A 26,058-nucleotide genomic window follows, 5' to 3' on the forward strand; every position below is an offset into this window, starting at 1 on the left:
TATTTTACCCCTGCCACCTTCAGAATTTGAAAGAGAGTATTCCAGTCAACATTGTCAAAAGCTTTCTCTAAGTCTACAAATGCTAGAAACGTAGGTTTGCCTTTCCTTAATCTAGCTTCTAAGATATGTCGTAGGGTCAGTATTGCCTCACGTGTTCCAATATTTCTACGGAATCCAAATTGTTCTTCCCCGAGGTCGGCTTCTACTAGTTTTTCCATTCGTCTGTAAAGAATTCGCCTTAGTATTTTGCAGCCGTGACTTATTAAACTGATAGTTCAGTAATTTTCACATCTGTCAACACCTGCTTTCTTTGGGATTGAAATTATTATATTCTTCTTGAAGTCTGAGGGTATTTCGCCCGTCTCATACATCTTGCTCACCAGATGGTAGCCGGCCGCAGGAGTATATAGAGGGTCTATACAAGGGCGATGTACTTGAGGACAGTATTATGGAAATGGAAGAGGATGTGGGTGAAGATGAAATGGGAGATATGATACTGCATGAAAAGTTTGACAGAGCACTGAAAGATCTAAGTTGAAACAAGGCCCCAGGAGTAGACAACATTCCATTAGAACTACTGATAGCCTTGGGAGAGCCAGTCCTGACAAAACTCTACCATCTGGTTCAAAATGGCTCTGAGCAGTATGGGACTTAATAGCTGAGGTCATCAATCCCCTAGAACTTAGAACTACTTAAACCTAACTAACCAAAGGACATCACACACATCCATGCCCGAGGCAGGATTCGAACCTGCGACCGTAGCGGTCGCGTGGTTTTAGGCTGAAGCGCCTAGAACCGCTCAGCGGTTCACTAATTCCCACCATATCTAACTTTAACCTATCCATTTCCCTTTTTAAATTTTCTAACCTACCTGCCCGATTAAGGGATCTGACATTCCATGTTTCGATCCGTAGAACGCCAGTTTTCTTTCTTCTGATAACGACGTCATCTTGAGTAGTCCCCACCTGGAGATCCGAATGGGGGACTACTTTACCTCTGGAATATTTTACCCAAGAGGACGCCATAATCATTTAACCATACAGTAAAGCTGCATGCCCTTGGGAAAAATGATGGCTGTAGTTTCCCCTTGCTTTCAGCCGTTCACAGTACCAGCACAGCAAGGCCGTTTTGGTTAGTGTTACAAGGCCAGATCAGTCAACATCCAGACTGTTGCCCCTGCGACTGCTGAAAAGGCTGCTGCCCCTCTTCAGGAACCACATGTTTGTCTGGCCTCTCAATAGATACCCCTCCCTTGTGGTTACACCTACAGTATGGCTATCTGTATCGCTGAGGCATGCAAGCCTGCCCACCAATGACAAGGTCCATGGTTCATGGGGGGGATATAGAATTATCAATTCCTACATAGTTTTATAGGAATTGATAATTTATAGAATTATCAATTCCTATATAGTTTTATAGGAATTGGTAATTCTGCTTTCACAAGCCACTGTAATGTTTGTAGGATATTTTGTATTACAATCAGTACACGTACAAAAAGTGGCAGACTTGGTCAAAGTTCTGACAAGGGAATTCTCTGAACTGACTTTGCACAAATAACCCATCCAACAACACCAAAGTGTCGACAATGAACCTGTTGCAGCTATGTGTGTGTGGTCCATTGTGCATATATTCAGTGGATTACAGTGATAATCTATAGCACCTAGTGGTATAACCAGTGTATTTTGGAAACATATTTTCTCAAAATGTATGAGGATAAGAAATACTGCCAATATATGTATTATGGACCTTGTTTTGTGAAATGAAGCTATGAAGTGTCCCTTATGATGTATATATCTGAGTGGTGGATGTTATGTCGGACATCACTTGTGATGCCACAGCTGGTACATATGTGTAAACATGAAATGTAGGAAGGGGACAGGTGGAAAATTGAGACAGGTACCCTCACATAGCATTGTCATAGAGCATTGGCGAAAATTGAAAATTTGTACTAGACTAGGACTTGAACCTGGATTTACTGTCTCTCATGAGTGGCTGCCTTATCCACTTCAGACATGCAGACACAGTCTCTGTCTAGCACAAATTTTCAACTTTTGCTATTGCATCAGGCCTATACACTACCCTATGCAGCTAATTGTCGTGATTTCCCATCCACCTCTTTACTTTCCATTCCTACACTTTATGTTTACCATATTATGTAGCCATCTTGGAAAACTTCATTCTGACAAAGTGGCTAAGCCCATTTCATTTTAAAATTGGAGTTTGGAAAATGCGGCATTGTAGGTAGGTTATTTGGAGAACCAACTCTCAACACTGACAAAGACCTCCTTTCTTTCTATTAAGCATCACTATTAATAGCAAAATGCAAGAAATGATGTATTGTCAGGGACCACTGTTATTATTCTCTATTAAAAAAAAAATTGTCAATACACTGCTGGGACCTGCCACATCGGGCATGATGAAATTAGTCCCTTCGAGAAATGACACAGTTTCAAGAGGAATTGGTGAGGCAGTTTGTGATATGAATGAAAAGCTTTTTACTGTTTTGAAGAACACAGAATTTGTAGTGCAAGTTTGACGATCAACAGCTATAGAAGCATTGCTGCTAGCTTACATTTGATTTGTGATAAAGAATGGCTAAGTAATGAAGGAACTATTGTTTGCCACAAATTTGACTACCATCAAGAAAAACTATTTTAAATACAAGAAAGAGGATTATTTTTTTTCCAAAGAAAGGAACATTTTGTTAGCAAATATATGTGCAACCAGTGGAGCTGCGTTCAAGGTTGGTTGATATCGTGGATTTGTAGGTTATTTAATGTCATATACTTGATGTTATGGAAATACATTGTAACCAGTGGGCAGCAACTTGTGGCCAAAAATTCAAGTAAGAGATTAAGTGAATCCTTGTGATACCTCATTATTGCTGTTAAAAAAGTTATGTCAAGAAAATGACAGAGAATTCAAATGTCTTATCCTACCCAAGGAGAGGAATTGGCTATCAAGAGGAAAGTGTTTGTGTTGTTTACATTAACTTTTAAATACAACAGTTGATTTTTCTCATTTGATTGACCCAAGCATTGGTAATGCAGTGAAAGGATGACACCTATCTTGCAAATGTATTTGACATATTCAGCAAGGTCAACAGTGAGTTGTGCAAAGAAACAAAAGATAAAGGCTAAAGGTATATCTTAATCCAGTTTTAAACTGGACAATTGCACCAATGATTTGAGTCAGCTCAATCCTAGTCACTTTACAAATTTTCAAGAATTTGCTTGCAAAGATGGAGATCATCTTTTAAATGCAGACTTACACTCCTTTTGCTATACTTCATACAGTACAAGCCTAAAAACATATGCAGACTAGATTTCCTGATCTATGTACTGTTGAAGTACCAGTGTGTGTACTTCATCTATTTTGAGAAGATGTAAGAGAATTTCATCAGAGGTTGCAAGAGATGGTTGATCTGAAAGATGTCTGTGAATCCAAGCCATTTTTTCTTAAGAATATAGCACTTATTGTTTCTGGTTGAAAGTAAATAATTCTTGTTTCTCAGTATTCTAAGCTGCTAATGTTCGCTTTTTTATGTACCTACATAGTCAAAAGGGTTTCAGCATGATGAAGAAAGCAGGGGACAATTGTCAGCTGCAAGAAAGAGGTGACTTAAGACTTCAGTAGGCAAGGATAGAACCAGATATCATGTAATTTAGATCTGGTCATCAAGAGAAAATTAGTCACTGATGTCATAGAATAATGTGATGATTGTAGCGAATATTATTACTATTGTTATTACTTTAGAAAAAATCATTGTACTTGCATTTCATACTAATTTACTGGCCATTAAAAATTAATGTGTACATTCTTATTGCTCTTTGCATTATAATTTTTTGTCAAGTAGTAGACCTAATTAATATTTGCATTATGCATTCTTTCCAAGAAATATCTCCCCCATCAAGACTTCATTATTATTATAGCCACAATTTTGCTACTTTTAACTATTCACATGATTAAAATACCTGTTTGGTAATTTTCACTGTTGATACTAGTCTGTTAATAATAATTAAATTTTGCAAAAAAGTAAATGTTGTTAAAAGTATGACTTACTTTTAAAAAAGTAAGCTGTGAACAATTTCATTTAAATTATTAAAAATATTGTTCGCTCATAAGTAAATTTAATTTATCATACTGATAATATAAAGTCATTAGGTGTGAAAAAATGCCATTTATTTCAGCTGTGATTGTGAAAATGTTATGTTCAGAAATTGAGAGCTCTACAAGAATAACATTCCTTCTCACTTAACAATGAAACACATGAACTTTTTTATCTCTCTATTTCATTTTCAGCATATTTACACCAAATAATACTCTTAACTATGGAAATGATGGCCAGACAGTCTGAAGTGTCAGTTTGCATACTCCATGTAGTTAAAGTTTCTCACAATTTTAACTGTGCCATCCTTTTACATATACTTACTCATGAGATTGGGGCTCATAACTGGGAGTCATTTAGAAGAACTACAGCATTCACTCAGTGTATGTATTTACACAAAATGTGTTCACAGTTGTGAGTGGAATGACAACAATGAAAATTTGTGCTGGACTGAGATTCGAAACTGGATTTCCCGCAAAAAGGTTATCTGAGCACAACTCATATCCAGACGCAAACTTCTGTATGTCATCAACCATGTGTCTACAACCTTTACTTGTATATCCAGTATGTGTATTCCCTTGCAGGTGAGACATGTTGCTTGAAAGTTGCTTGCCCAGTGTCGTCAGATAAATACAGTATTGCATTGCCTATATTATTCCAAATTATGATGCATTGTTTCTTCAGATGAACAGGCACTGCACTTACTACAGCCATTATGAAATACATGAAATCTATTTACAGTTGCCATTATAGACACCCATAAGCTGTATACTGGAATGATGACAGTGGAAATTTGTGCCAGATCAGGCAAGCGACTATCAAGGAAAATGTCTCCCCTGTATAGAAATATACCTAATGGTTGTGTGAGTACAGGTTTTAGACTCTTGGTTGATGACCTGTGGAAGTTTGGATCTGGCTGTGAATCGTGCTCAGACAGCCTAATACTAAGACGACTTCTTGCAATAAGCGGAAAATCAGTGATTCGAGTCCTGGTCTGGCAGAAATTTGCTTTACCATCATTCCATTATACAGCTGATGGTTGTCTATATTCACTACTATGAGTACATTTCACGTATTTCATAATGGCTGTAGTTGCCATAATGCCTGTTCCTGCGAACATGCATGCATGTCCAAAGGAGCATTGCATCATAATTCAGAATAACACAGCACTGCAATATCGAATGAATATATAATTATTTACATTTTGTAACCTTCATTGGACACTTTCAGAAAATTTTATGCAAAGGGCTTTTCAATTTCCTGTTGGCTCAGTAATTCTTCATTCTCTTGTACCTCAAGTATCTTTCTTTGTATGCCCTTCAGTGTAGTCTTGTGTGTTTGTCTTCGTTTCTTGTTTTTTTTGTTTTGGGTTTTAAATATTCACTGATATCTTCCTTTATTTCAGTCAGTAAATAAAAAGGAGAACTTTAAATTTCAGTGGGCTTTAAGCAGATATGAAAAATTTGTTAAACCCATGGACATTCAAGTTTGAATAGAAAGGCTTCCTTGTTGTAGAGTTCTTTTATACAGAATAAGAGTACCCTACAGTGGTTTATCACCTTAGAGAAAATTGTGATGAATGTTCTAGAAGCCTTAATTGAGTCAAAAGTAATGGAAATTTTGGGAAGAGGGCTTTAAAAATATTACCTATCCTCCTACACAAAATATCATTGATAACACATGTGAAAAACCAAACAAAATTTCAGGTATTTGTGAAGAACTGAAATTTTGTGGTTGACCATAAGTCAAACATAGCTTCCTGATGTATGAAAGCAGTAAGCTATTGTTTGTTTGTTTGTCTTCTTGCCTTTACAGTTAATCAGAAACAAAATTTTTATTCCATGATCAGTGCAGTTGCTTGCAGCTGTTGACTGAATAAATTGTTCGGCGGGATTTATATTTCCATCCATATTTATGCTGGTAGGGATACAGTATAGCGTATTTGAGCACTAATGTATCAGTTTCTCACATTTTATTGTTACAAATCATACCAAATGTGTATATTGTGGCCGGTCGAAGTGGACGAGCGGTTCTAGGCGTTACAGTCTGGAGCCACGCGAGCGCTACGGTTGCAGGTTCGAATCCTGCCTCAGGCATGGATGTGTGTGATGTCCTTAGGTTAGTTAGGTTTAAGTAGTTCTAAGTTCTAGGGGACTGATGACCCTCCACCCCTTGGCCTCAACCTTAGTTAGACATTGTCCTTACCCATCTAGCCCCTTCCTTGTTCTCATTCCAGCACTACACAGCCCTCTATTCAACCGATGCACCTAACCTTTTTACTTCTCTCCTTTTCTGCTACCCCCACTTCTCTCCTGCCCTCTGTCTAACCTCCTGACTGTACCTAGCTGCTCTACATTCTCTCCACCTCATCCCTGCGTGCTCTCACTAGCAGCTCTTTACAATCCCCCACCCCTACCCAGCTATCCCTCCCCTCCCTGCCCCAGCCCCCTCCTCCCCTCACCTGGTTGCCTCTCCCAGCATTCGCTGCTGCCCGCAGTCTGGTTTCAGCTGCCAGGGACTTTGTGTGTGTGTGTGTGTGTGTGTGTGTGTGTGTGTGTGTGTGTGTGTGTTTGGTCTATTTTTGACAAAGGCCTTGTTGACATAAGGCTCACTTTCTGGCAGTCTCTGTGGTGTGCCTATCTGTGACTCAGATTCTCCACTATCGATCCCCACCCCTACCCAACTGTCCCTCCCCTTCCGCAGCCCAGGAAAAGCTTTCTTTCCAACAGTCTTTTTTTTTGTTCTTCCTATCTGCGACTCAGCATTCCCACTATATGGTGAGTAGCAACTATCCTTTTCGTAAGGTTGAGACTCTTTGATACTCAAAGATGTGCAAAAGACGGGATCCTTGAATGCTCACAACACACAAAAAGATTCAAAGGTAAGTCATTTCATCTGAACTGTTGGAGCAATTTGAGGCATATAGAGAGGTGTGTCAGTCACAGATTGTTACAGGTGACAAAACTACATCACTTTGAGCTGAACTGTAAAAGGCAGTCAGTAGATTGTCATCAAACACAGTAGAAAAGATGAAATTCAAGACTGTTTCCTCTGCTGCAAAAGTCATAATGACAGTCTTACGGGATAGTGGTGGCATCATTCTTGTGGATATGTTGCATAGAGTGTCATTCATTAATTCATAGGCTTAGTTGAAGACTTAGGAAAGTCAAGAAGCATTTTCAATGTGTCCAATCTGAAAAGGATCTAAAAGAAATTTTACTCCAACACAAGAGTGCATGCCCACAAGTAAGACTCAGAAACCAGGAACATATTGCCAAATTGGGTTGGACATCATTGCCTCATCCATCCTATAGCCCGGACATACGTCCATGGATGTCACATCTCTTTAGTCCACTTAAGTATTCTCTATGCGGAACATATTTTGAAGGTGATGCAGTGAAAATATAACTACGAGCACAGAACAAGAGTATTTACCAAAAGGGAGTATGTGCTGTTAAATGCTGGTGTAAGTCGATAGAATGTGATGGAGATTGTGTAGAAAAATTGCACTTGTAAAAGAAATGTTTATTGATATTGTCACCAAATTCTAACTCATGGGAATAAATAATGTGATTGGGGAAAAAAATGGGTCATCATTAATTGAACAGTCATCATACTATGCCAAGTTTATACCAAAAGCTGCGTAGATATCACACCCTCTCAATCAGTTTCAGCACAGGTGTTCAAATTGTAATGGCTTACCACGTGTCAGGTGGCTTTTGTTTTTTAAGTCTACTAACTGTGTACATTTAAAGCAGGACAATGTTTAGTCACGGCTACAGAGGTTTTAAAATTAGTATTTGAAGCTGTACTGTCACATAGGTTCCTTGATGGGATGTAACAAATGATTCCATACACCCGTAAAGCACTGACACTAGCACAATGAATTATAATTGAATAGGAAAGGACGCCATTATTTGCCTTGTTTTTGTATACTGTACAAAATTCCACCTGGTAACAGATCACAAGTCATAAATTTCGCTCCTTGACCCTCAAGTCAACCTACCAGATAAGACAGTGCAAAAATTACAATAAAATTTGCAATTTTTAAACTATTTCCATTATGAGATGGTCTACCAGTGATGCTTGAAAAAAGCTCTGATCTACTTCCTAGCTTCATATAGTTCCATTGCTGTGTACAGACATAGCCCAGCTGAGATGATAAAAAAAAAAAGAACTGTAAACTTTTCAATGTCCTGTGCATGCCTCAGCAAGCTCATTCCTCACAGCCATGCCCGTGCTACCATATGGGCTTTACATATGGCCATACACCAAGGTGAACTTGATGCTGTCTCTGGTTATTCGGGGTGTGTGAAGAAGTTTAAAGTAGTGGCACATCGGGTAGCATTGTAGTCAGCTCTGTCCACAGAAAGTGAATGATATTACGCCTCCAGTACGACCTTGTCAGGTCTCAATCAACTACCCAAGACCACCACCACAACCATTCATGCTTTCCAGCTGACCTGGGTTTGGACTGATGCTTTCCACTATTCGATATACTAACCACCAGAGCTCAACACCTCATTCCTTGACAAGTAATGGGTATGTATATCCACTCTCACCTTAGAGCCACCAATGCAAGCTGCCATAGGCAATGTGCTGTGAGGTGCCTATGGAGGTGGAGCCAGTGCTCCCAGTCATGGAAGTTGCATCCCTGCTGAAAGAACAAATCCCTGAGGTCCTGCATGTGCCACCAATTGTCACACATCCATTGGCAGGAATGACCACCACCCCTGCCTCCTGAGTCACCAGTTCCTCCCCAGGTGCTACCATGTGGTAGGGGGAAGTCATTGGGAGGGAGGTATCTAATATCTCACCTGTCCAACAATATGGAGACAATTCAGACAGTGTTAATGGTGATATTTGTGTAGCTCATAGTTCCACCTTCAAAAGCTGCAAAACTAGGAGTTGCAGCAAACAATCCTGTGAGGATGGTCAGCACCGCAGGCAGGTGAGGAATCCATAATCATTAGTTAGTTAATAGTTTGGCTGAAATTCATTATTTGGCCCTTGATTCGAAATTCTGTCAGAGTGTGCATTGTCGTGTAAGATGATTCTGCCTTACATTTGTTGGTACTGATTGGGATTCATGCTAATTGCAGTCATTATGTCCTCTCTACAAAGTTTTATGTAATTGACTTATTTTTTGTGTTGCTCTTTGTTTCCACAAGCTACATGGTTGTCCACAGTGATCTGCAGTACTTAATCGTGTGTGCACAAACTCTCTGTGTGTATGATATAATATGTTTTAGTACAATAAAATTCCCCTAAGTTCTCCATTGAAAGAAAAGCTAGGATATGCAGTTTCCACTGCATCTAGGTTTGGTAAAGCAATATAGTTTTTAAATCAATCACCAGATTGATTTCAGTATTATTTTGAATTTGAAGGCCAGTATCTACTATCCACAAATGTAGACAATTGTGTGATTTTAATTTGAATGTTTACTATTTTAATACCTGTATATACTTCAGGAAATGTTACTTATTTATTTTCTATTCTGCCCATGCAGAGCGTCGTCAGGACGCACAGCACTGATGATGGCTACTCAAGCAGGCTGTTTAAAAACGACCAGAATCCTTCTAGAGATGGGTGCAGATGCCAACATCGTGAGTGGTGATACGACAGCACTGCATATGGCTGCACATGGTGATGATCCAAGGTGATCGCTCTCTCTCTCTCTCTCTCTCTCTCTCTCTCTCTCTCTCTCTGTATGCCGGCCGCTGTGGCCGAGCAGTTGTAGGTGCTTCAGTCCAGAACTGCACTGCTGTTACAGTCACAGGTTTGAATCCTGCATCAGGCATGGATGTGTGTGGTGTCCTTAGGTTAGTTAGGTCTAAGTAGTTCTAAGTCTCGGGGACTGATGACCTCAGATATTAAGTCCCATAGTGCTTAGAGCCATTTGAACCATCTCTATATATACGTATGTATGTATCTATATAATAGAGGGAAACACTCCACGTGGGAAAAATATATCTAAAAACAAAGATGATGTGACTTACCAAACGAAAGTGCTGGCAGGTCGATAGACACACAAACAAACACAAACATACACATAAAATTCAAGCTTTTGCAACCAACGGTTGCTTCGTCAGGAAAGAGGGAAGGCGAGGGAAATACGAAAGGATGTGGGTTTTAAGGGAGAGGGTAAGGAGTCATTCCAATCCCGGGAGCGGAAAGACTTACCTTAGGGGGAAAAAAGGACAGGTATACACTCGCGCGCGCACACACACAAACACACACACACACACACACACACACACACACACACACACATATCCATCCGCACATACACAGACACAAGCAGACATTTGAAATATGAATTGTTTAAAAGTTTTAGCAAACAGTTAAAAGCAAACTTAAGTACAGGGCCCAAGAAAGTGAGTTAAATGTGGAATTAAATGCAATTTTAGGTGCTCAAAGTGTTTAGGTTGAGTGAGCCAGTGTTGAGACAAATGCAAAGTTAAAGGTAACAGATACCAAGTCAGAGCAACACATAATTGACCCACATCAAGAGAAGTAGAAATAAATGAAATCAAGAGAAGTAGAAATAAATGACAACATTTTCAAATTTAGTTTGCAGTTTCTAGTTTAACATTGAAGTTACATTCTGAATTATATGAACAGCATGTAAGATTTTCTGGATGATTGTATGATTTTCTGTAGTGTGCTAATTATAATTGGTGTGGGTTTAGAACAGAGGAATTTTGTACTGTTTTGAATCTGTTAAATGATACAGTTGGGTATATACATTTTTAAAGGAAGACTAGTGTAATTTAGTATAAGTAGAAAAGTTCATTACCTACCCTAACTTAATGGAAGAATTTAAGATCAAGCTCAAGTTGTAATTGATGAATTAGTCCTCTTTGTAATTTAATCCATATGTACAGCTGCATTGAAGAAATGTACAGATATCTTTTTCGCCACCAACCATACCGATAAGACTCAACCAAAGACCAATGAACACTGCCTGACTCAGTTCACTCCTCCATCCAATCAGGATCCACCTCCACTGCCCCCAAATCACCCCTTGTTAAGTTTCCTGAATATCTTAATCTCAGACTTTGCCTCACGATTATTCCCCAAATGCCTCAACATGCAAACCAATCTTACATCCACAGAAATATCTGCAATCCACCACCTAAAAACAGATCCTGACATTATAATCATACGTGCTGACAAAGGCTCCATCACTGTTGTTTTAGATCACAAGGATTACCTGACAGAAGGACTCTGCCAACTGTCAGATTCATCCACCTACAAAAAGTACCACAGTGACCCCATTCCAGAAATCTAGCAGGATCTCCAGTCTCTACTCAAATCCTTAGCCCATCTCAGGACATCTCCCCAGAGTCCATCTTTCTCCTCACTCCTCCCATTCCCCACACAAATACCTTCAATATGCTTCCTGAGGTCCATAAACCCAATCACCCTTGACACCTTATTGTGGCCTGTTACTGTGCCCCCACTAAGAGCATCTCTGCTCTCATAGACCAATCCATTCAGCCAATTACCTACAACCTACCCTCCTACATAAAAGATACCAACCATTTCCTCCACCGACTCCCCATAGTTCCTGTCCCTTTACCACATGATGCCCTGCTCATCACTATTGATGCCACTTCCCTTTACACTAACATCCCTAATACCCATCGCCTTACCGCTATTGAACACTACCTTTCCCATGCCCAATGGATTCCAAACCTACTGCCACCTTCGTAGTCACCATGACCAACTACATCCTCATCCACAATTACTTCTCCTTTAAAGGCATTACCTACAAACAGATCCAGGGTGCAGTTATGGTCACCCATATGGCACAATGTTGTGCCTACCTATTAATGGGCCAGCTAGAGGAATCCTTCCTAAACACCCGGAATCCCAAAACCTTCACCTGGTTCAGATTCATGGATGACATCTTTGTGATCTGGATTGAGGGTGAGGACACCCTATCCAAATTCCTCCAGAACCTCGATTCCTTCTCCCCCATTCACTTCACCTGATCCTATTCTACCAATCAAGCTGCCTTTCCTGACGTTACTTCCACCTCAAAGATGGCTATACCAGTACATCTGTCCATATCAAACTGACCAACCACCAGCAACACCAGAAAAGTCCTCTCAAAATATACCGAGAGTGTCACTGAGGCCTTTACAAATCATTCCTTATCTTTCCAGTCACCTAAAACCTCTGAAAGCTCCACCGTCTGGCCACAAAAGAGCTTTCCCCTCGTGGCACAGTAACACCCAGGACCAGAGCAACTGAATTACATTCCCTGCCAGGGTTTCAACTATCTCTCATTGTGCCCTGAAATGAGAAATGTCCTTCCTCGTCTGTCCCTACACGGTCCCTGATCCCAACCTCGTGTCTCATGGCTCTTATCCTGTATAGACATAGATGCAATACCTGCCCCATACATCCTCCCACCACCATGTTCTCCAGTCTTGTCACAAACATCCCCTATCCCATGCAAGGCAGGTTTACTTGTGAAACCAATCATATGATCCACAAGCTAAGCTGGAACCACTCTGCTGTGTTCTACATGGGCATGACAACCAACAAGTTGTTTGGTCACATCAGTGACCACCAATAAATTGTGGCCAAAAAGCAACTGGTCCACACTGTTGCTGAGCATGCTGCCCAACAAAGCGTCCTTCATTTCAATGACTGCTTCACAGCCTGTGACATCTGAATCCTTTCCACCAACACCAACCTTCTCGAACTGCGCAGGTGGGAATTATTCCGGCAGTATGTTGTATGTTTCCGTAACCCTCTTGGTCCCAACCTTCGTTAGTCATTGTCCTTACTGATATACCCCTTCCACGTACCAGTTCCAGCTCTACATAGCCCTCTATTCCACCAATGCACCCTGTCTTTTTACTTCCCTCATTTTCCGCAACCCCTACCTCTCTCCCGCGCCCTCTGTCTAACCTCCCGACTGCACCTAGTTGCCCCATTCTCCACCTCATCCCTGCATGCTCCCAGCAGCACTTTACCGATCCCAACCCGACCCAGCTATCCCTCCCCCTCCCCACCCCAGCCTCCTCCTTATCCCCACCCAGTTGCCTCTCCCATAATGCCCTGCTGCTGTTGTCTAATTTCAGTATATTGTTACATTCAATCCTGTATTTTCCATTGTTTGATTTTATTTTATGGTGAAGATATTTCATGGTAAAGATATGAAAGCAGAACACTGCAGCATCTATTTGATCTGTAACTTGTAATAAGATTCCTGCATATGAGTTCGTGAAGAAAATATGTAATTTGTTAATGAGGTTTGCTTCATGAATATGTAGTTCACATTCTGCAGCCATTTCAGTACAAATATGTTCAGAATAAGCAGTGACAATTTAAAATTTTGGCCAGACCAGGACTCAGTCTTAGATTACTTGCTTTTTGTGGCTATCGGAGCGCACCTCCAGGCCTGACTGAAAATTTCATTGCCACTGATGTATATTCCTGTGATTTCTAAAATATTATCATCATCAGTTTTGTCACTAGACATTTGGAAATAATACCACTGTGCAAATGGAATCTGTCGAAGATCATGGTGTAATACATAACAAGGGCTGTATACAAAATGATACATTTGTAACTAGCATTCCAAATAACTTCAGTATTATGAATATGAGTCTCACTACACCAAAGTGTAGTGTTGGCCTTTGATCACTCCTGTTTCCATTTCCCCATGCACCTCTCTGGTACCTGACATCATCATTAAATCTTTCCGTGTTATACCTACAAGTTTCATTTTGAATTCTATCTCTGTTTTCTCTCCAATTACCATTCTGTTTTCCTTACCTGCTTGAATCATGGTTGTTATTACCCCAACTCACATTATTTCTTCTCTCTCCATTATTCCACTGATTATTCCCTGAATTATTACCCTAGAGTTTGGCTTGTAGCACTTTGCCTGGTCCATCCTCTCAATAACATCCAAGAAATTTTCTGTAGATTCTGTTGGATAATTCATCAGTTCCCACTGTACATTTTTGGGTAACCTTCTCCGTAGAGTAGAAATCTCAGTCAAAATTTCCAATGGCCTATCCAAATGCACCAACTTTCGTAATTCCTCCTGACAAAATTCTCTCATAGTTTGCCTACCCTCTCTGTAAACTGGCCCATTCAAAAAATCATTCTGTAATCTGCATTGTTTTGCTTGGCTGCAATGCCTATTTAGAAACATCTGTTCAAATATACCGTATGATTTAAGTTGTTCACTACACTGATTTGCCCATGTCTGAGCAGAACCCTCCAACAATCTTTTTAACAGTTTAATTTTTCTGTTGTCAGTGATACCACCAATAAAATAATCCTTGCACGCTGCCAGAAAACCTACAGCATGGTACTTGCTTTCACCTGAAAAAGTCTTGCCACTGGGTACTTGTAGCATAGGCCACCACATACTTCCATTAGCCCCACATAATTCTACATTACTTAATCTACTTTTAACTTTGTCATTTTCTGCATTACTCCTTACAGTAACAGCAGCCACATTTTTAATTGCCTTTCTTAGATTGCCAGCTGTCTCTGCCAGTTGACCTAATAATAAAGCTCTGGTTTTATCACAACTAGCCACAATCTTCCGATCCACACCAATCCGAGCTAGCCTTGTCTCATCCTTGTGTCACACAACTGCTTGCCTGAATAAATTCTACCCCTTAATTTAACAGCAACTGCATCGATCTTAGCATTCAAATTTCCTTCTACCTCCTCCAATTTTTCTGATAAATCCCCCAATTGATCATTTCATTCTCTGATTTTTGCCCGCTACTACATTAGCTTCTGCTTCTTCCCCCTGTCTGTGTGGGTTCTGAAGCTCACTCCCTCTCCCTGCAAACTTAATATCACTAGCTGACTTCTGAATCATCATCTTGTTAAATTCGGACTCCATAACTAAACTGGCTGTGAGATAGAGAACTGAGAAAGTAATGTGCCTGCTGCCAACACTTACCTTTGTTGAGACTGCTGCTGCATGACAGCTACTGCCCGATTCTGTAGGCTGCCATGCGGTGAGTTGTGGTGTGGCGTGGAATGGCTTGCAAGCTAGTGGCAGAAGTGTCCCCCAGCTTTGGAGTGTGGCGGAAAAGTCGGTGCATTGATGTTTGGCAGCCAGCGGCACTTCAACTCTTGCTTTGATGGTCAACGTCGGACTCAGTGTACTGCCTGGCGATTGGCAACACATTTCTCCCAGTCTTCTTCACTTTCAAACACAATCATGCACTGCCTATGAGCCTATTCAGTTAAGACAATCCCGGACAAGAAACCCCATACTTCGATGGTACTGGGCATTGAAGTTTGAATAGTTTGGCTTGGCCCCCACATGCTATGGCATGAAAAAATATATATTTGTTACACTCAGCTTAATTGAGTGCCCCAGAGATGTGGCTGGTCTCAATGTTTGGCTATGTTTTTCATCTTACGATGCCAGCTCACACCTGTTGTAAACTCAATTTTTAAGCTGAAGTAAAATATAATAAAACAATGCAGGCAGGTATTGTGGTGAAATTTAAAATATTGAGTCACTCATGTTGATATATAATTTGAACACATAGTTTATTTTTCTTCAGTATATTCACTAAACACTTAAAAATCAGTCTGAGGGGCTCTTACAATAGGGGGGCCCATTAATAACTGATGCCTCAACACTTCACTATATAATTCATATGTTGTAATCACTGCACTCAACAGCCTGTTCACAGTTCACAAAATGAACTCTTGTCTGCTGTCCTAAACCACTATATTGCGCTCAACTTGATTGTTATTGAATGTCACTATGTGCATACATGCCTCGAATGTGGCTACCAACCTACTACTACCACCAAACGGGCAGCACGTCTGGCTCTTAGCCTCGCTCAAACTCAACTGTCCACAAAGATGGCCACCCTGTGCACCCTTGAAATAGCTGTCTAACTCAAATCAATGTTTGACAAAATTATGAATATTCTAAAACTAAACACAAATACGCATATGATACATTCAAAAATATGGAAAATTTCTGGGCCATAACAATTTAAGGTCCAATTTTATGTATCTGCCCCCTCCCCCCTCCACAATTTTTTTAGATGACAATAACTTTTAAACTGTTATATATTTTTGTGGTGCATCTAGATAATTTAGCTTTACATATTTTTCTGTTCATGAGTGCCAACTCACAACTCCGTGTCACTATTAGTTTTGTTTTTATCAACTTTTCTCTGGCATATAAATTTCTCCAACCATGCAAACACGACCCTATGCACCCCTGCCTAGTGTCGACTCAGGGTTTTCCAAGGCTGCATAATGCTAGCCACTCACCACGGCCCCCTAGCAACCACCAGCCACATGCTCTGCAGAGGGAAACTGCCGTTCTAGTCTCACCCCACAGCTTTTGTGCTCACAACCATTAGTTCATTGGCTCTTTCATTGTATTTTTATCTTTTTAGGTATTTTCTGTGTATATTTAAAATTATTTATGATGTGAAAATTTTTCTGAATATCTTTTTTGTTCATTTATAAACTTGTTTTATGCAGCTGGATGAATGAGAGACATTAGAAATAACTCCAGAATCAGCATTTGTTTACATTTATTAATGCTTTCTTTTGCAGACTTGTTGAATGCCTTATACCTGTGACAGATTTGAAAATAGTGGCAGCATGCTCAAGTATTAGTCCGATAATGTTGGCAGTTGATAGCATGCAGTAAGTTTTTATCAAATTTGTGATTCTACATTGATATAACTAGCCTTTATTTTACATTGTTAAATATTTGTATTTTAGCACTAAGGAATAAGATTACTTGCTGTCTGAGCAACTTAAATGCCAGATCAAATACTACTCACAGTGGAATCAGCAGAACAGTCACACGATAAGCTCTATATCAGCAATAGTGATATGAATAAGTCATTTAAGCTTCAAATGGCAACTGTAAGTGCAGTTGGACTGTAGCCTGTAAGCTTACTTTAGTCCAAATACCAGTGGTTGTCTTAAGGTTTTAATTATCACATTGAAACAGTGAAGCTGTGGCCATGAAACATTGGCAGTTTTTCTTGCTCTTTATATTCACCCTGCAGTACGACACAGGTTTCCCAAGGATAGATCACCTGGAGGAGACCTGTGTTGGTGAAATCTACAGTTTGACTATTCAGGAATGTTCAAACTCAAAACTCACCTTATCATAATTCTGTAAGTGCAACGTTTCTTAATCTCTGGTGATTTTGTTCTTCATGAGCATAATCTGTTAGCATCACACCTCGGCACTCCCAAAAGGTCACTGAGCATCACCTTGCATAATGAATGTTGGGTCTTCAGTTTTTCGATCGGAATGAACTTAAATGTTACCATTGGTTTTTTAGATTCTTTATTGTAGAGTTGTAGTGATTCACCCGGTACCCATACAATGTGATTAGATGGCTAAGGAAGTAATGTGGATTGACCAGACACTACTGCAACATTACCACTGCTATTTTAGTTCAGCGAGCTTTTTGTCTGGATTTGAAGAATTGCTGACCTAATGACAGTGACTTGTGTGATGTTCAAAATGTCCTTTGAAATGCTGAAAAGTGATCTGTGACTTTTTACATTGGTATATGTTTTTCATTCTCAGATGAGTACTTTTAATAGTGAAAAATACTATAATGTGGCAAAATGAGTTATATATTATTATACACTATCATGCATATAAGTGTATTGTTTATTCCCTAATACATCTCAAACAGTAATGTTACATTAAGACATATGTTGATGAGTTGTCTGGTTTTAGATACTGTCCAGTATAATGAAACTGATGAAGAAACTGATTTTGTCATAATAACAGTATTTCTGATGACATAAAAGGTCCACAGAACCCTTTTTACTGTGGGATTAACCACAATTTCACTGTAACTGCTGAAATTGTGCTGGAGATTCAGTTTGATTTTGAAGAATAGTGTGTTGTCAATTTTGGTTAAAAGAGGCCATTTCAAATACTTAACGCTCCTAAAGCTGCAACAAAGCAGCCATTTCACATTGTGTACAGTCTTGCATTGAGATTCATTTTTATGTTTCTTTTTGTCTGTTTCTTATAAAAAGAACATTGAATACATACATATGCCACTATGGTAGTAATTTTACTTTAGATCATTGACAGGTATAGAATGTTGTTCTCACTTGAGTCGACAATGACAGCAGTTATATATGTTAATGACAGATACACATTTGTATATACTCGCACAGTGCGACATTTAACATAAGCAGATTTTAAGTATGTCCTGTCAGCTTTGTCAGTGGGACGTAAATACATTGTTTCAGCTTTTATGTTAATATGAGAACTACATCATTTGTGATGTTGGTCTGGTGTATAAACAAGTCTTTTGAATGTTTCACTTGAATTATGTTACATTCAAATATTAGAGATGCAGGAAATGGTTTCAAAATCAACGCATATGTTCAAAATTGGGCATTTAAAGATTTATGCAACTGTGACAGAAAATTAAATAAGTAATATAGAGTTGCTGATCCATTACACCAACACAATGTTGAAATTGCATATCTAAAGAATGATTGACAGCTCACCACCCAAACCAAAATCTCAGTTCATTGCACACTTTGTGACTTTTGTCTAAGATGCACAGTGACAAAATATCAGTTGTGTAGCATTTTTTAATCTTTTGTGAGTGATATTTCATGCAAACACACAGAAATAAATTTTTCATGTGTGTAATTTTCTTCACAAATTTGTTATCATTGCTGACTGTCTGAGATTCTAGTATCATTTGTCATTGGGAAATTAATTGGGCAGATTATGCAACAGAAAGAGAAAAGTGACCACTATCTAACTAGACTGAATAACACTTTGATACCGTATTTCAGTCATCCATTGTGAATTTTCTAGAAATTTGTCAGCCAGTAGGTTTTGACCTGTAGAAGATTGTGTTCTACATGATGGAATTAATATTAGGCTAACAGTTGAACATGATAATTATGAAATTAATTGGCCCACCACCATCAGTTGTTTTTGTTTTTTATGTATAACATTTGAGTATTGAGTACAATGCAGTTCTTGAACAGGAATGGACATTGTCATGTGTTGCAGAGTGAAATCGATTGCACTACTGTTGGAATGGATGAAAGACAATCCATATATGCTAAAGAAGTTCATTGAATGCGAAAGTGAGACGCTAGGACTAGAGTACAGAGCGACGGGTGCTATCTCGTACCTACTCTACCACAAGTCTGAGCTATTGGAAGCATTTCCTGTGCTGAGCCTACTTCTTAAATATGGTGAGCTAAAGTCTTGTCATTCTGTGAAGGTTCTACATTAAAATTAGTATTTTGTGAAAGGTCAATTCTTTAAAATCCATGTGCATTGACATTGTGTAATTCACAGTCCAGAGACTGGTTTGATGCAGCTCTCCATGTTACTCTATCCTCTGCAAGCTTCTTCATCTCCAAGTAATTGCTACAACCTACATCCTTCTGAATCTACTTAGTGTATTCTTCTCTTGGTCTCCCTCTATGATTTTTACCCTCCATGCTGCCCTTCAGTACTAAATTCGTGATCTCTTGATGCCTCAGAACACGCCCTACCAACTGATCCCTTCTTCTAGTCAAGTTGTGCCATACTTTCCTCTTCTTCCCAATTCTATTCAGTACTTCCTCATTAGTTACATGATCTACCCACCTCATCTTCAGCATTCTTCTGTAGCACCACCTTTTGAAAGCTTCTGTTCTCTTCTTGTCTAAACTATTTCTCGTCCATGTTTCACTTCCATACACGGCTACAATCCATACAAATACTTTCAGAAAAGACTTCCTGACACTTAAATCTATACTCGATGTTAACAAATTTTTCTTCTTCAGAAGAGCTTTCCTTGTCATTGCCAGTCTACATTTTATATCCTCTCTACTTCGACCATCATCAGTTATTTTGCTCCCCAAACAGCAAAACTCATCTGCTACTTTCAGAGTCTCAATGCCTAACCTAATTCCCTCAGAGTCATCTGATTTAATTTGACTACATTCTATTATCCTCATTTTGCTGTTGTTGATGCTCATCTTATATCCTCCTTTCAAGAGACAATCCATTCTGTTCAACTGCTCTTTCAGGTCCTTTGTTGTCTCTGACAGAATTACAGTGTCATCGGCAAACCACAAAGTTTTTTATTCATCTCCATGGATTTTAATTCCTACTCCAAACTTTTCTTTTGTTTCCTTTACTGCTTGATCAATATACAGATTGAATGACATCGGGGAGAGGCTACAACCCTGTCCCACTTCCTTCCCAACCACCGCTTCCCTTCCATGCCTGTTGACTCTTATAACTGCCATTTGGTTCCTGTACAAATTGTAAATAGCTTTTCGCTCCCTGTATTTGACGCCTGCCACCTACAGAATTTGAAAGAGAGTATTCCAGTCAACATTATCAAAAGTTTTCTCTAAGTCTACAAATGCTAGAAATGTAGGTTTACATTTCCTTACTGTAGCTTCTAAAATAAGTCATAGGGTCAGTATTGCCTCATGTGTTCCAACATTTCTACAGAATACAAACTGATCTTCACCGAGGCGGCTCCTACCAGTTTTTCCTTTTGTCTGTAAAGAATTTGCGTTAGTATTTTGCAGCTGTGACTTATTAAACTGATAGTTCAGTAATTTTCACACCTGTCAACAACTGCTTTCTTTGAGGTTGGAATTATGATGACAATCACATCTCAGTATAGAACACACCACCACTCTTCCAATAGATGATCATCAGAAAATTTTCATCATTGTATGAACAATTTCAAATGTCATGTTTGACTGCTTACAATGAAGAGTCCCTACATTACTACTGTTTGGATCACATTCTTGAATATTAGTGTGTTCACTCACAAGTGAATGGCCAAGCTTACCATTCTATAATTTTTTTGCTACTCATAGTTAACATCACATGAAGCAGAGTTCCCTCTAAATATCACAGAAAAGAACATTTTCTGCTTTTGTGCTTGAAGCAATGAGATAGATACCCCTGAGTGTTGTTAGTTTTTGTTAACTGCATGCATAGAGATTGCATTATCAAGAAACAACAGTCATCTTATTTTTATCAAAACACTCATTTAAGAGAAGTCTCACTTCAAAGCTTAAAATATATTTTTAAAAAATTAATAAATTACCTTAAGGCTGCCATCTACTCCCTTATAAGGCCAGACTTAATTAAATCTAATACTTTTTTTCACAGTCCCTTCTTTTCATTTTTTTATAAATATTTGGAAACTCATCATTCTGACTATTGTTTGAGCTGCAAAAAAATATTCTATATATTCAATGTTGCCATGCCATTAGGTTAATCTTAAGTGTTTCATTACTTATGTTATATCTCATGTAGTGCAGTGACAGTGTACACAAAAAAATGCTCAGAATGATTGTGTTGTACCATGGCACCCACGAACCATGAACAAACACTGAGTGTCAATCTAACCAGTGAGCAGAGAATCTGAAAGCATGATCAGTGACAAACACAAAAGTAAGAGAGCATGGCAATAGAAAGCATTCACACACAAAAGAAAGTGAGCATAAGGCGAGTAAACAAGAATTTTGGCTGTGCTAGTCACACCCCTAAATCACATATTAAAGTGTCTACATAGGACATGCTACTTTGCTTACACTTGCATAGGGTGTGCTGCATTGCTTACACTCAAAATGTCATCTACATGCTAACCCCTGAAAGTCTGCTATCCATGCCACATACGACTGCCTGGCATGCTTAAAATGTTGATTGTACTGTGTCAGTGAGCAGCAACTGCATGCATTTGCAAATTCTACTATTTTGGGGTCTTTAAGAGACTGCAATTTCTGCAACACCACATACAAACAACAACAACAACAACTACTACTACTACTACTACTACTACTACAACTACAACTACACAACAACAGAGCACTTCGCTATAGAGGTTCAGTGATTCATCTTATTTGGCAGCGCAGCTCATCAGAACCAAAAAATGAGTCCAGCTGTAGGGACTGTGCCAGCTATGCTTAAGCCACCAGCTTTGTAGTCAGCAAACGGATTAGCTTCTGCATTTGCCCAGCAGCTGTTGCTGTTGCTGCAATTGTTACTGTTGGTGTTACTGCTTCTGCTGCTCCTCCGCACCTCCATTTACAGTCTCCAGCATTCCAGAAATGCTGGCCCATGATGGTCAAAATATAACACTAACATGAAAATGAATGAACACAAAATAGCAATTTCTTGTCACCAATTGTTATATCTTGTGTTCTGAGATGACAGTGTTCACAAAATTATTCAGAATGTTGTAGGAAAGCTGGACAGTAGCAGAGGTGATTAGGGAGCAAGTTAACACTGTAAATAGAAGATTTACTTAACTTGTATTTCTCCAAATGAAAGAGTACTCATTACAAATTTCAAGAAACAGAGTCCAACTGTTTCACTGTCAACTAGGATGAGACACTCTGAAGAAATGAACAAAAGCATGAACTATAGTGTCGAAGTGAAGTGCCCACAAGCGCGAGTGGGCTGAGTTGTTGTCGCTGGCCGCCCATCCTTTGTCATTGTAGCAGAGGGCACTCGTAGTCCAGAGCCATGGCTCATTGGAGGTGCTCCATTGGGTCTGTGGATCCCACACGACTGCTATCTTCATTGGACACAAACTTGCAATTCCATTGCCAACTGTGATAGGCCGTTATGGTGGTATTGATACCTGATACCACACAGGAAAAGCATGGAGTATCATAATACGTGGTGCTAGTGATCAAATACAGAATGTCAACCTAACAGTGAACAAGTTCAAAAGTTCAGTCAGGGAAAAACATGGAACTGAGAGAGTGCGGTAAAACAAAAAATTCACACATGAAAGCAAGTGAGCATAAGCCAAGTAAACGAGAAACAGAATCCATCTTGATGGATCACAGTTTGATCATTCTGAAATGTATCTTATGTGGTCCTGCAGATTTAGAATTATTTTCTGCCTTTGAATACTTTTCTCGGTGACAAAAAGCTTGATCTGGAGGCATATAAGGTTGGCCAAGCACTGGAAAAATTACTAATATGTCTTTTAATTGAGGTGGTGCTTTATTTGCCAACCACTTACTTAGCATATCCATCATGATTTGAGTTTTGTTTTGCCAGCAACCATGAGCAAAAAGGCATACAGTGAGCACTGTTGGAGGGAAGTTTTTGAATTGTTTATACTGATTGTTTTGATTCTTATGTTTGTTGTTGTTGTTGTTGTTGTTGTGGTCTTCAGTCCTGAGACTGGTTTGATGCAGCTCTCCGTGCTAATCTATCCTGTGCAAGCTCCTTCATCTCCCAGTAACTACTGCAACCTACATCCTTCTGAATCTGCTTAGTGTATTCATCTCTTGGTCTCCCTCTACGATTTTTACCCTCCATGCTGCCCTCCAGTGCTAAATGTGTGATCCCTTGATGCCTCAGGACATGTCTTACCAACCGATCCCTTCTTCTAGTCAGGTTGTGGCACAAACTTCTCGTCTCCCCAATCGTATTCAATACCTCCTCATTAGTTACGTGATCTACCCACCTAATCTTCAACATTCTTCTGTAGCACCACATTTCGAAAGCTTCTATTCTCTTCTTGTCCAAACTATTTATTGTCCATGTTTCACTTCCTTACATGACTACACTCCATACAAATACTTTCAGAAACGACTTCCTGACACTTAAATCTATACTCGATGTTAACAAATTTCTCTTCTTCAGAAACGCTTTCCTTGTCATTGCCAGTCTACATTTTATATCCTCTCTACTTCGACCATCATCAGTTATTTTGCTCCCCAAATAGCAAAACTCTTTTACTACTTTAAGTGTCTCATTTCCTAATCTAATTCCCTCAGCATCACCCGACTTAATTCGACTACATTCCATTATCCTCGTTTTGCTTTTGTTGATGTTCATCTTATATCCTCCTTTCAAGACACTGTCCATTCCATTCAACTGCTCTTCCAAGTCCTTTGCTGTCTCTGACAGAATTACAATGTCATCGGCGAACCTCAAAGTTTTTATTTCTTCTCCCTGGATTTTAATACCTACTCCAAATTTTTCTTTTGTTTCCTTTACTGCTTGCTCAATATACAGATTGAATAACATCGGGGAGAGGCTACAACCCTGTCTCACTCCCTTCCCAACCACTGCTTCCCTTTCATGCCCCTCGACTCTTATAACTGCCATCTGGTTTCTGTACAAATTGTTATCTGATTATAAATATTCTCAATAAAACATGAAGTGGACACACAAAGTTTTTGAACAGAATGCAAATTGCAATGCTTAATATCCATGGGATGTGGAAATTACGGACAAAACTTGTTTACCACATAATAAAGACTGCTACAAAGATTCTGGAATGTGTGATATCTAGATTTCTGATTTTATAGGACATGTTGAGATTTGGAACTAACCATCTCATATATTAAAAAATATGCAGCCTATGTCTGTCAAAATGTTCATTAGCGTACCATGTAAACTTTTAGGTAAATCAATCAAGAACTTTTTGAGATTTTAAATAACAACACTAAACAACAGCTTCTCTTTATGTGGAAGTATAGATAAATAAATATAGATTGCAGCAGTAAAAGGCATTTGAATGTATGAAACAAATATTTAGATACTTGCTGAAGGTAATGGCCATGCAAGCGAACTTGTTAGCATACAGAAGAATGTACAACTTCTCGAAGTAGGATCGTTTGAATCAAATAACTGTATTAAATTGCATTTAGAAAAACAACAAATTTTATGTTGGTAAACTTGAAGGTAAAAGAAGTGATTTAAACTAAAACAGTCAAAACTTATATTACAAAAATAAAAAATGAGTCACTCAAAGTGAAAATGCATAATGAGGTAACTTTGCAGGACGTGCCTGCACTTACACACTGATTCCTATGATCAGACTGCACAGTTAATTGGTGCCTGTATTACATGTTTGCCCTCAAGAATTGGCTGTAAATTTTGGACCTCTGCACCTAATCGTGTGGGTAAATTCATTGAATTCTGAAAAATAAACATTATATATTTGACATGTGAGCACTGAATTGTATAGTGCAAGAATTAAAGGCTGCATACCAGTCAGTTGTAAGTGCAAAAACCTTTTATTTTTTATTTTTAGTATGTTCTAACTCATGTTTACTTTACTTACTTACTTATACTGGCCACACAATCCACAACCAGGCCTTGGCCTCACTCAGTCCAGCCTTCTACACTTTCCTGTCATCTGCATCTTCATTTCCCAGACCCAATATCTGCATGTATTCCATGGTATTATCTTTCCATCTCATTCTCAGCCATCCCAGTGGTCTCTTTCCTCCAGCTTCTCCATCCATTACAGCCTTTATTACCGTGTTCTCCCCTCTTCTCCTCACATGTCTGTACCATCTTAGTCTGTGACATCAGGCAGTGTGTATAATTGTCTGAGATCTCTGTTTTTCCTTATTCACCACTGTTTATTTTTTTTCACTGGTCCATATATTTTTCGCAGAACTTTATTTTCAAAAGTGATGAGTTTTTTCTTTGTTTTCATTTTCAGGGTCCATGTCTCATTTGCATAGCACACTATTGGCTTGATGATGGTCTGATATATTTTTATTTTTGTCCGCCTAGATAGTAACTTCAATCTTATGATGTTGTGCATAGCTCCTAGACATCTTCCCCTAGCTTTAATTCTTGTTACTATCTCTTGTTCTTTAAGGTTTTGTTGGTTGATGTTGACACTGAGGTATGTGAATGTGTCTGTCTTCTGTATTGTTAGATTTCTGAGTTTTAGATGGTTTGGTTCTAAATGAGCTCGTCTTCCTTCTACCATGAACTTTGTTTTACTTTCATTTATACTTAGACCTACTTTCTTAGCTTCTTCCATTAGCACAGTCCCATTTTCTCCAGGTCTTCCATGTTCTTTCCTATCAGCACAATATCTTCTGCAAAAACCATGGCATTTGTCTTTTATGCTATGGTGGCTCCTGCACTTTCAGATGTTTCTCTCCTTGGAGTGTTGTT

At 39.0% G+C, this 26,058-nt stretch overlaps 1 protein-coding gene across 4 annotated transcripts in view; it reads left to right on the top strand.

Moving 5' to 3' along the window:
- Positions 1-26,058, top strand: part of LOC126171962 (ankyrin repeat and SOCS box protein 3-like) — a 255,336-nt gene that overhangs the window by 99,674 nt on the left and 129,604 nt on the right. For all 4 annotated transcript variants that reach the window (XM_049920840.1, XM_049920841.1, XM_049920843.1 and 1 more), the window contains exons 6-8: positions 9,619-9,768; positions 16,695-16,787; positions 19,159-19,346. In XM_049920840.1, the coding sequence (XP_049776797.1) occupies positions 9,619-9,768; positions 16,695-16,787; positions 19,159-19,346 (431 nt within the window). The remainder of the gene's footprint in view (positions 1-9,618; positions 9,769-16,694; positions 16,788-19,158; positions 19,347-26,058) is intronic.

The sequence above is a fragment of the Schistocerca cancellata genome, chromosome 1, assembly GCF_023864275.1.
Source record: "Schistocerca cancellata isolate TAMUIC-IGC-003103 chromosome 1, iqSchCanc2.1, whole genome shotgun sequence".
NCBI classification, from domain to species: Eukaryota; Metazoa; Arthropoda; class Insecta; order Orthoptera; family Acrididae; genus Schistocerca; species Schistocerca cancellata.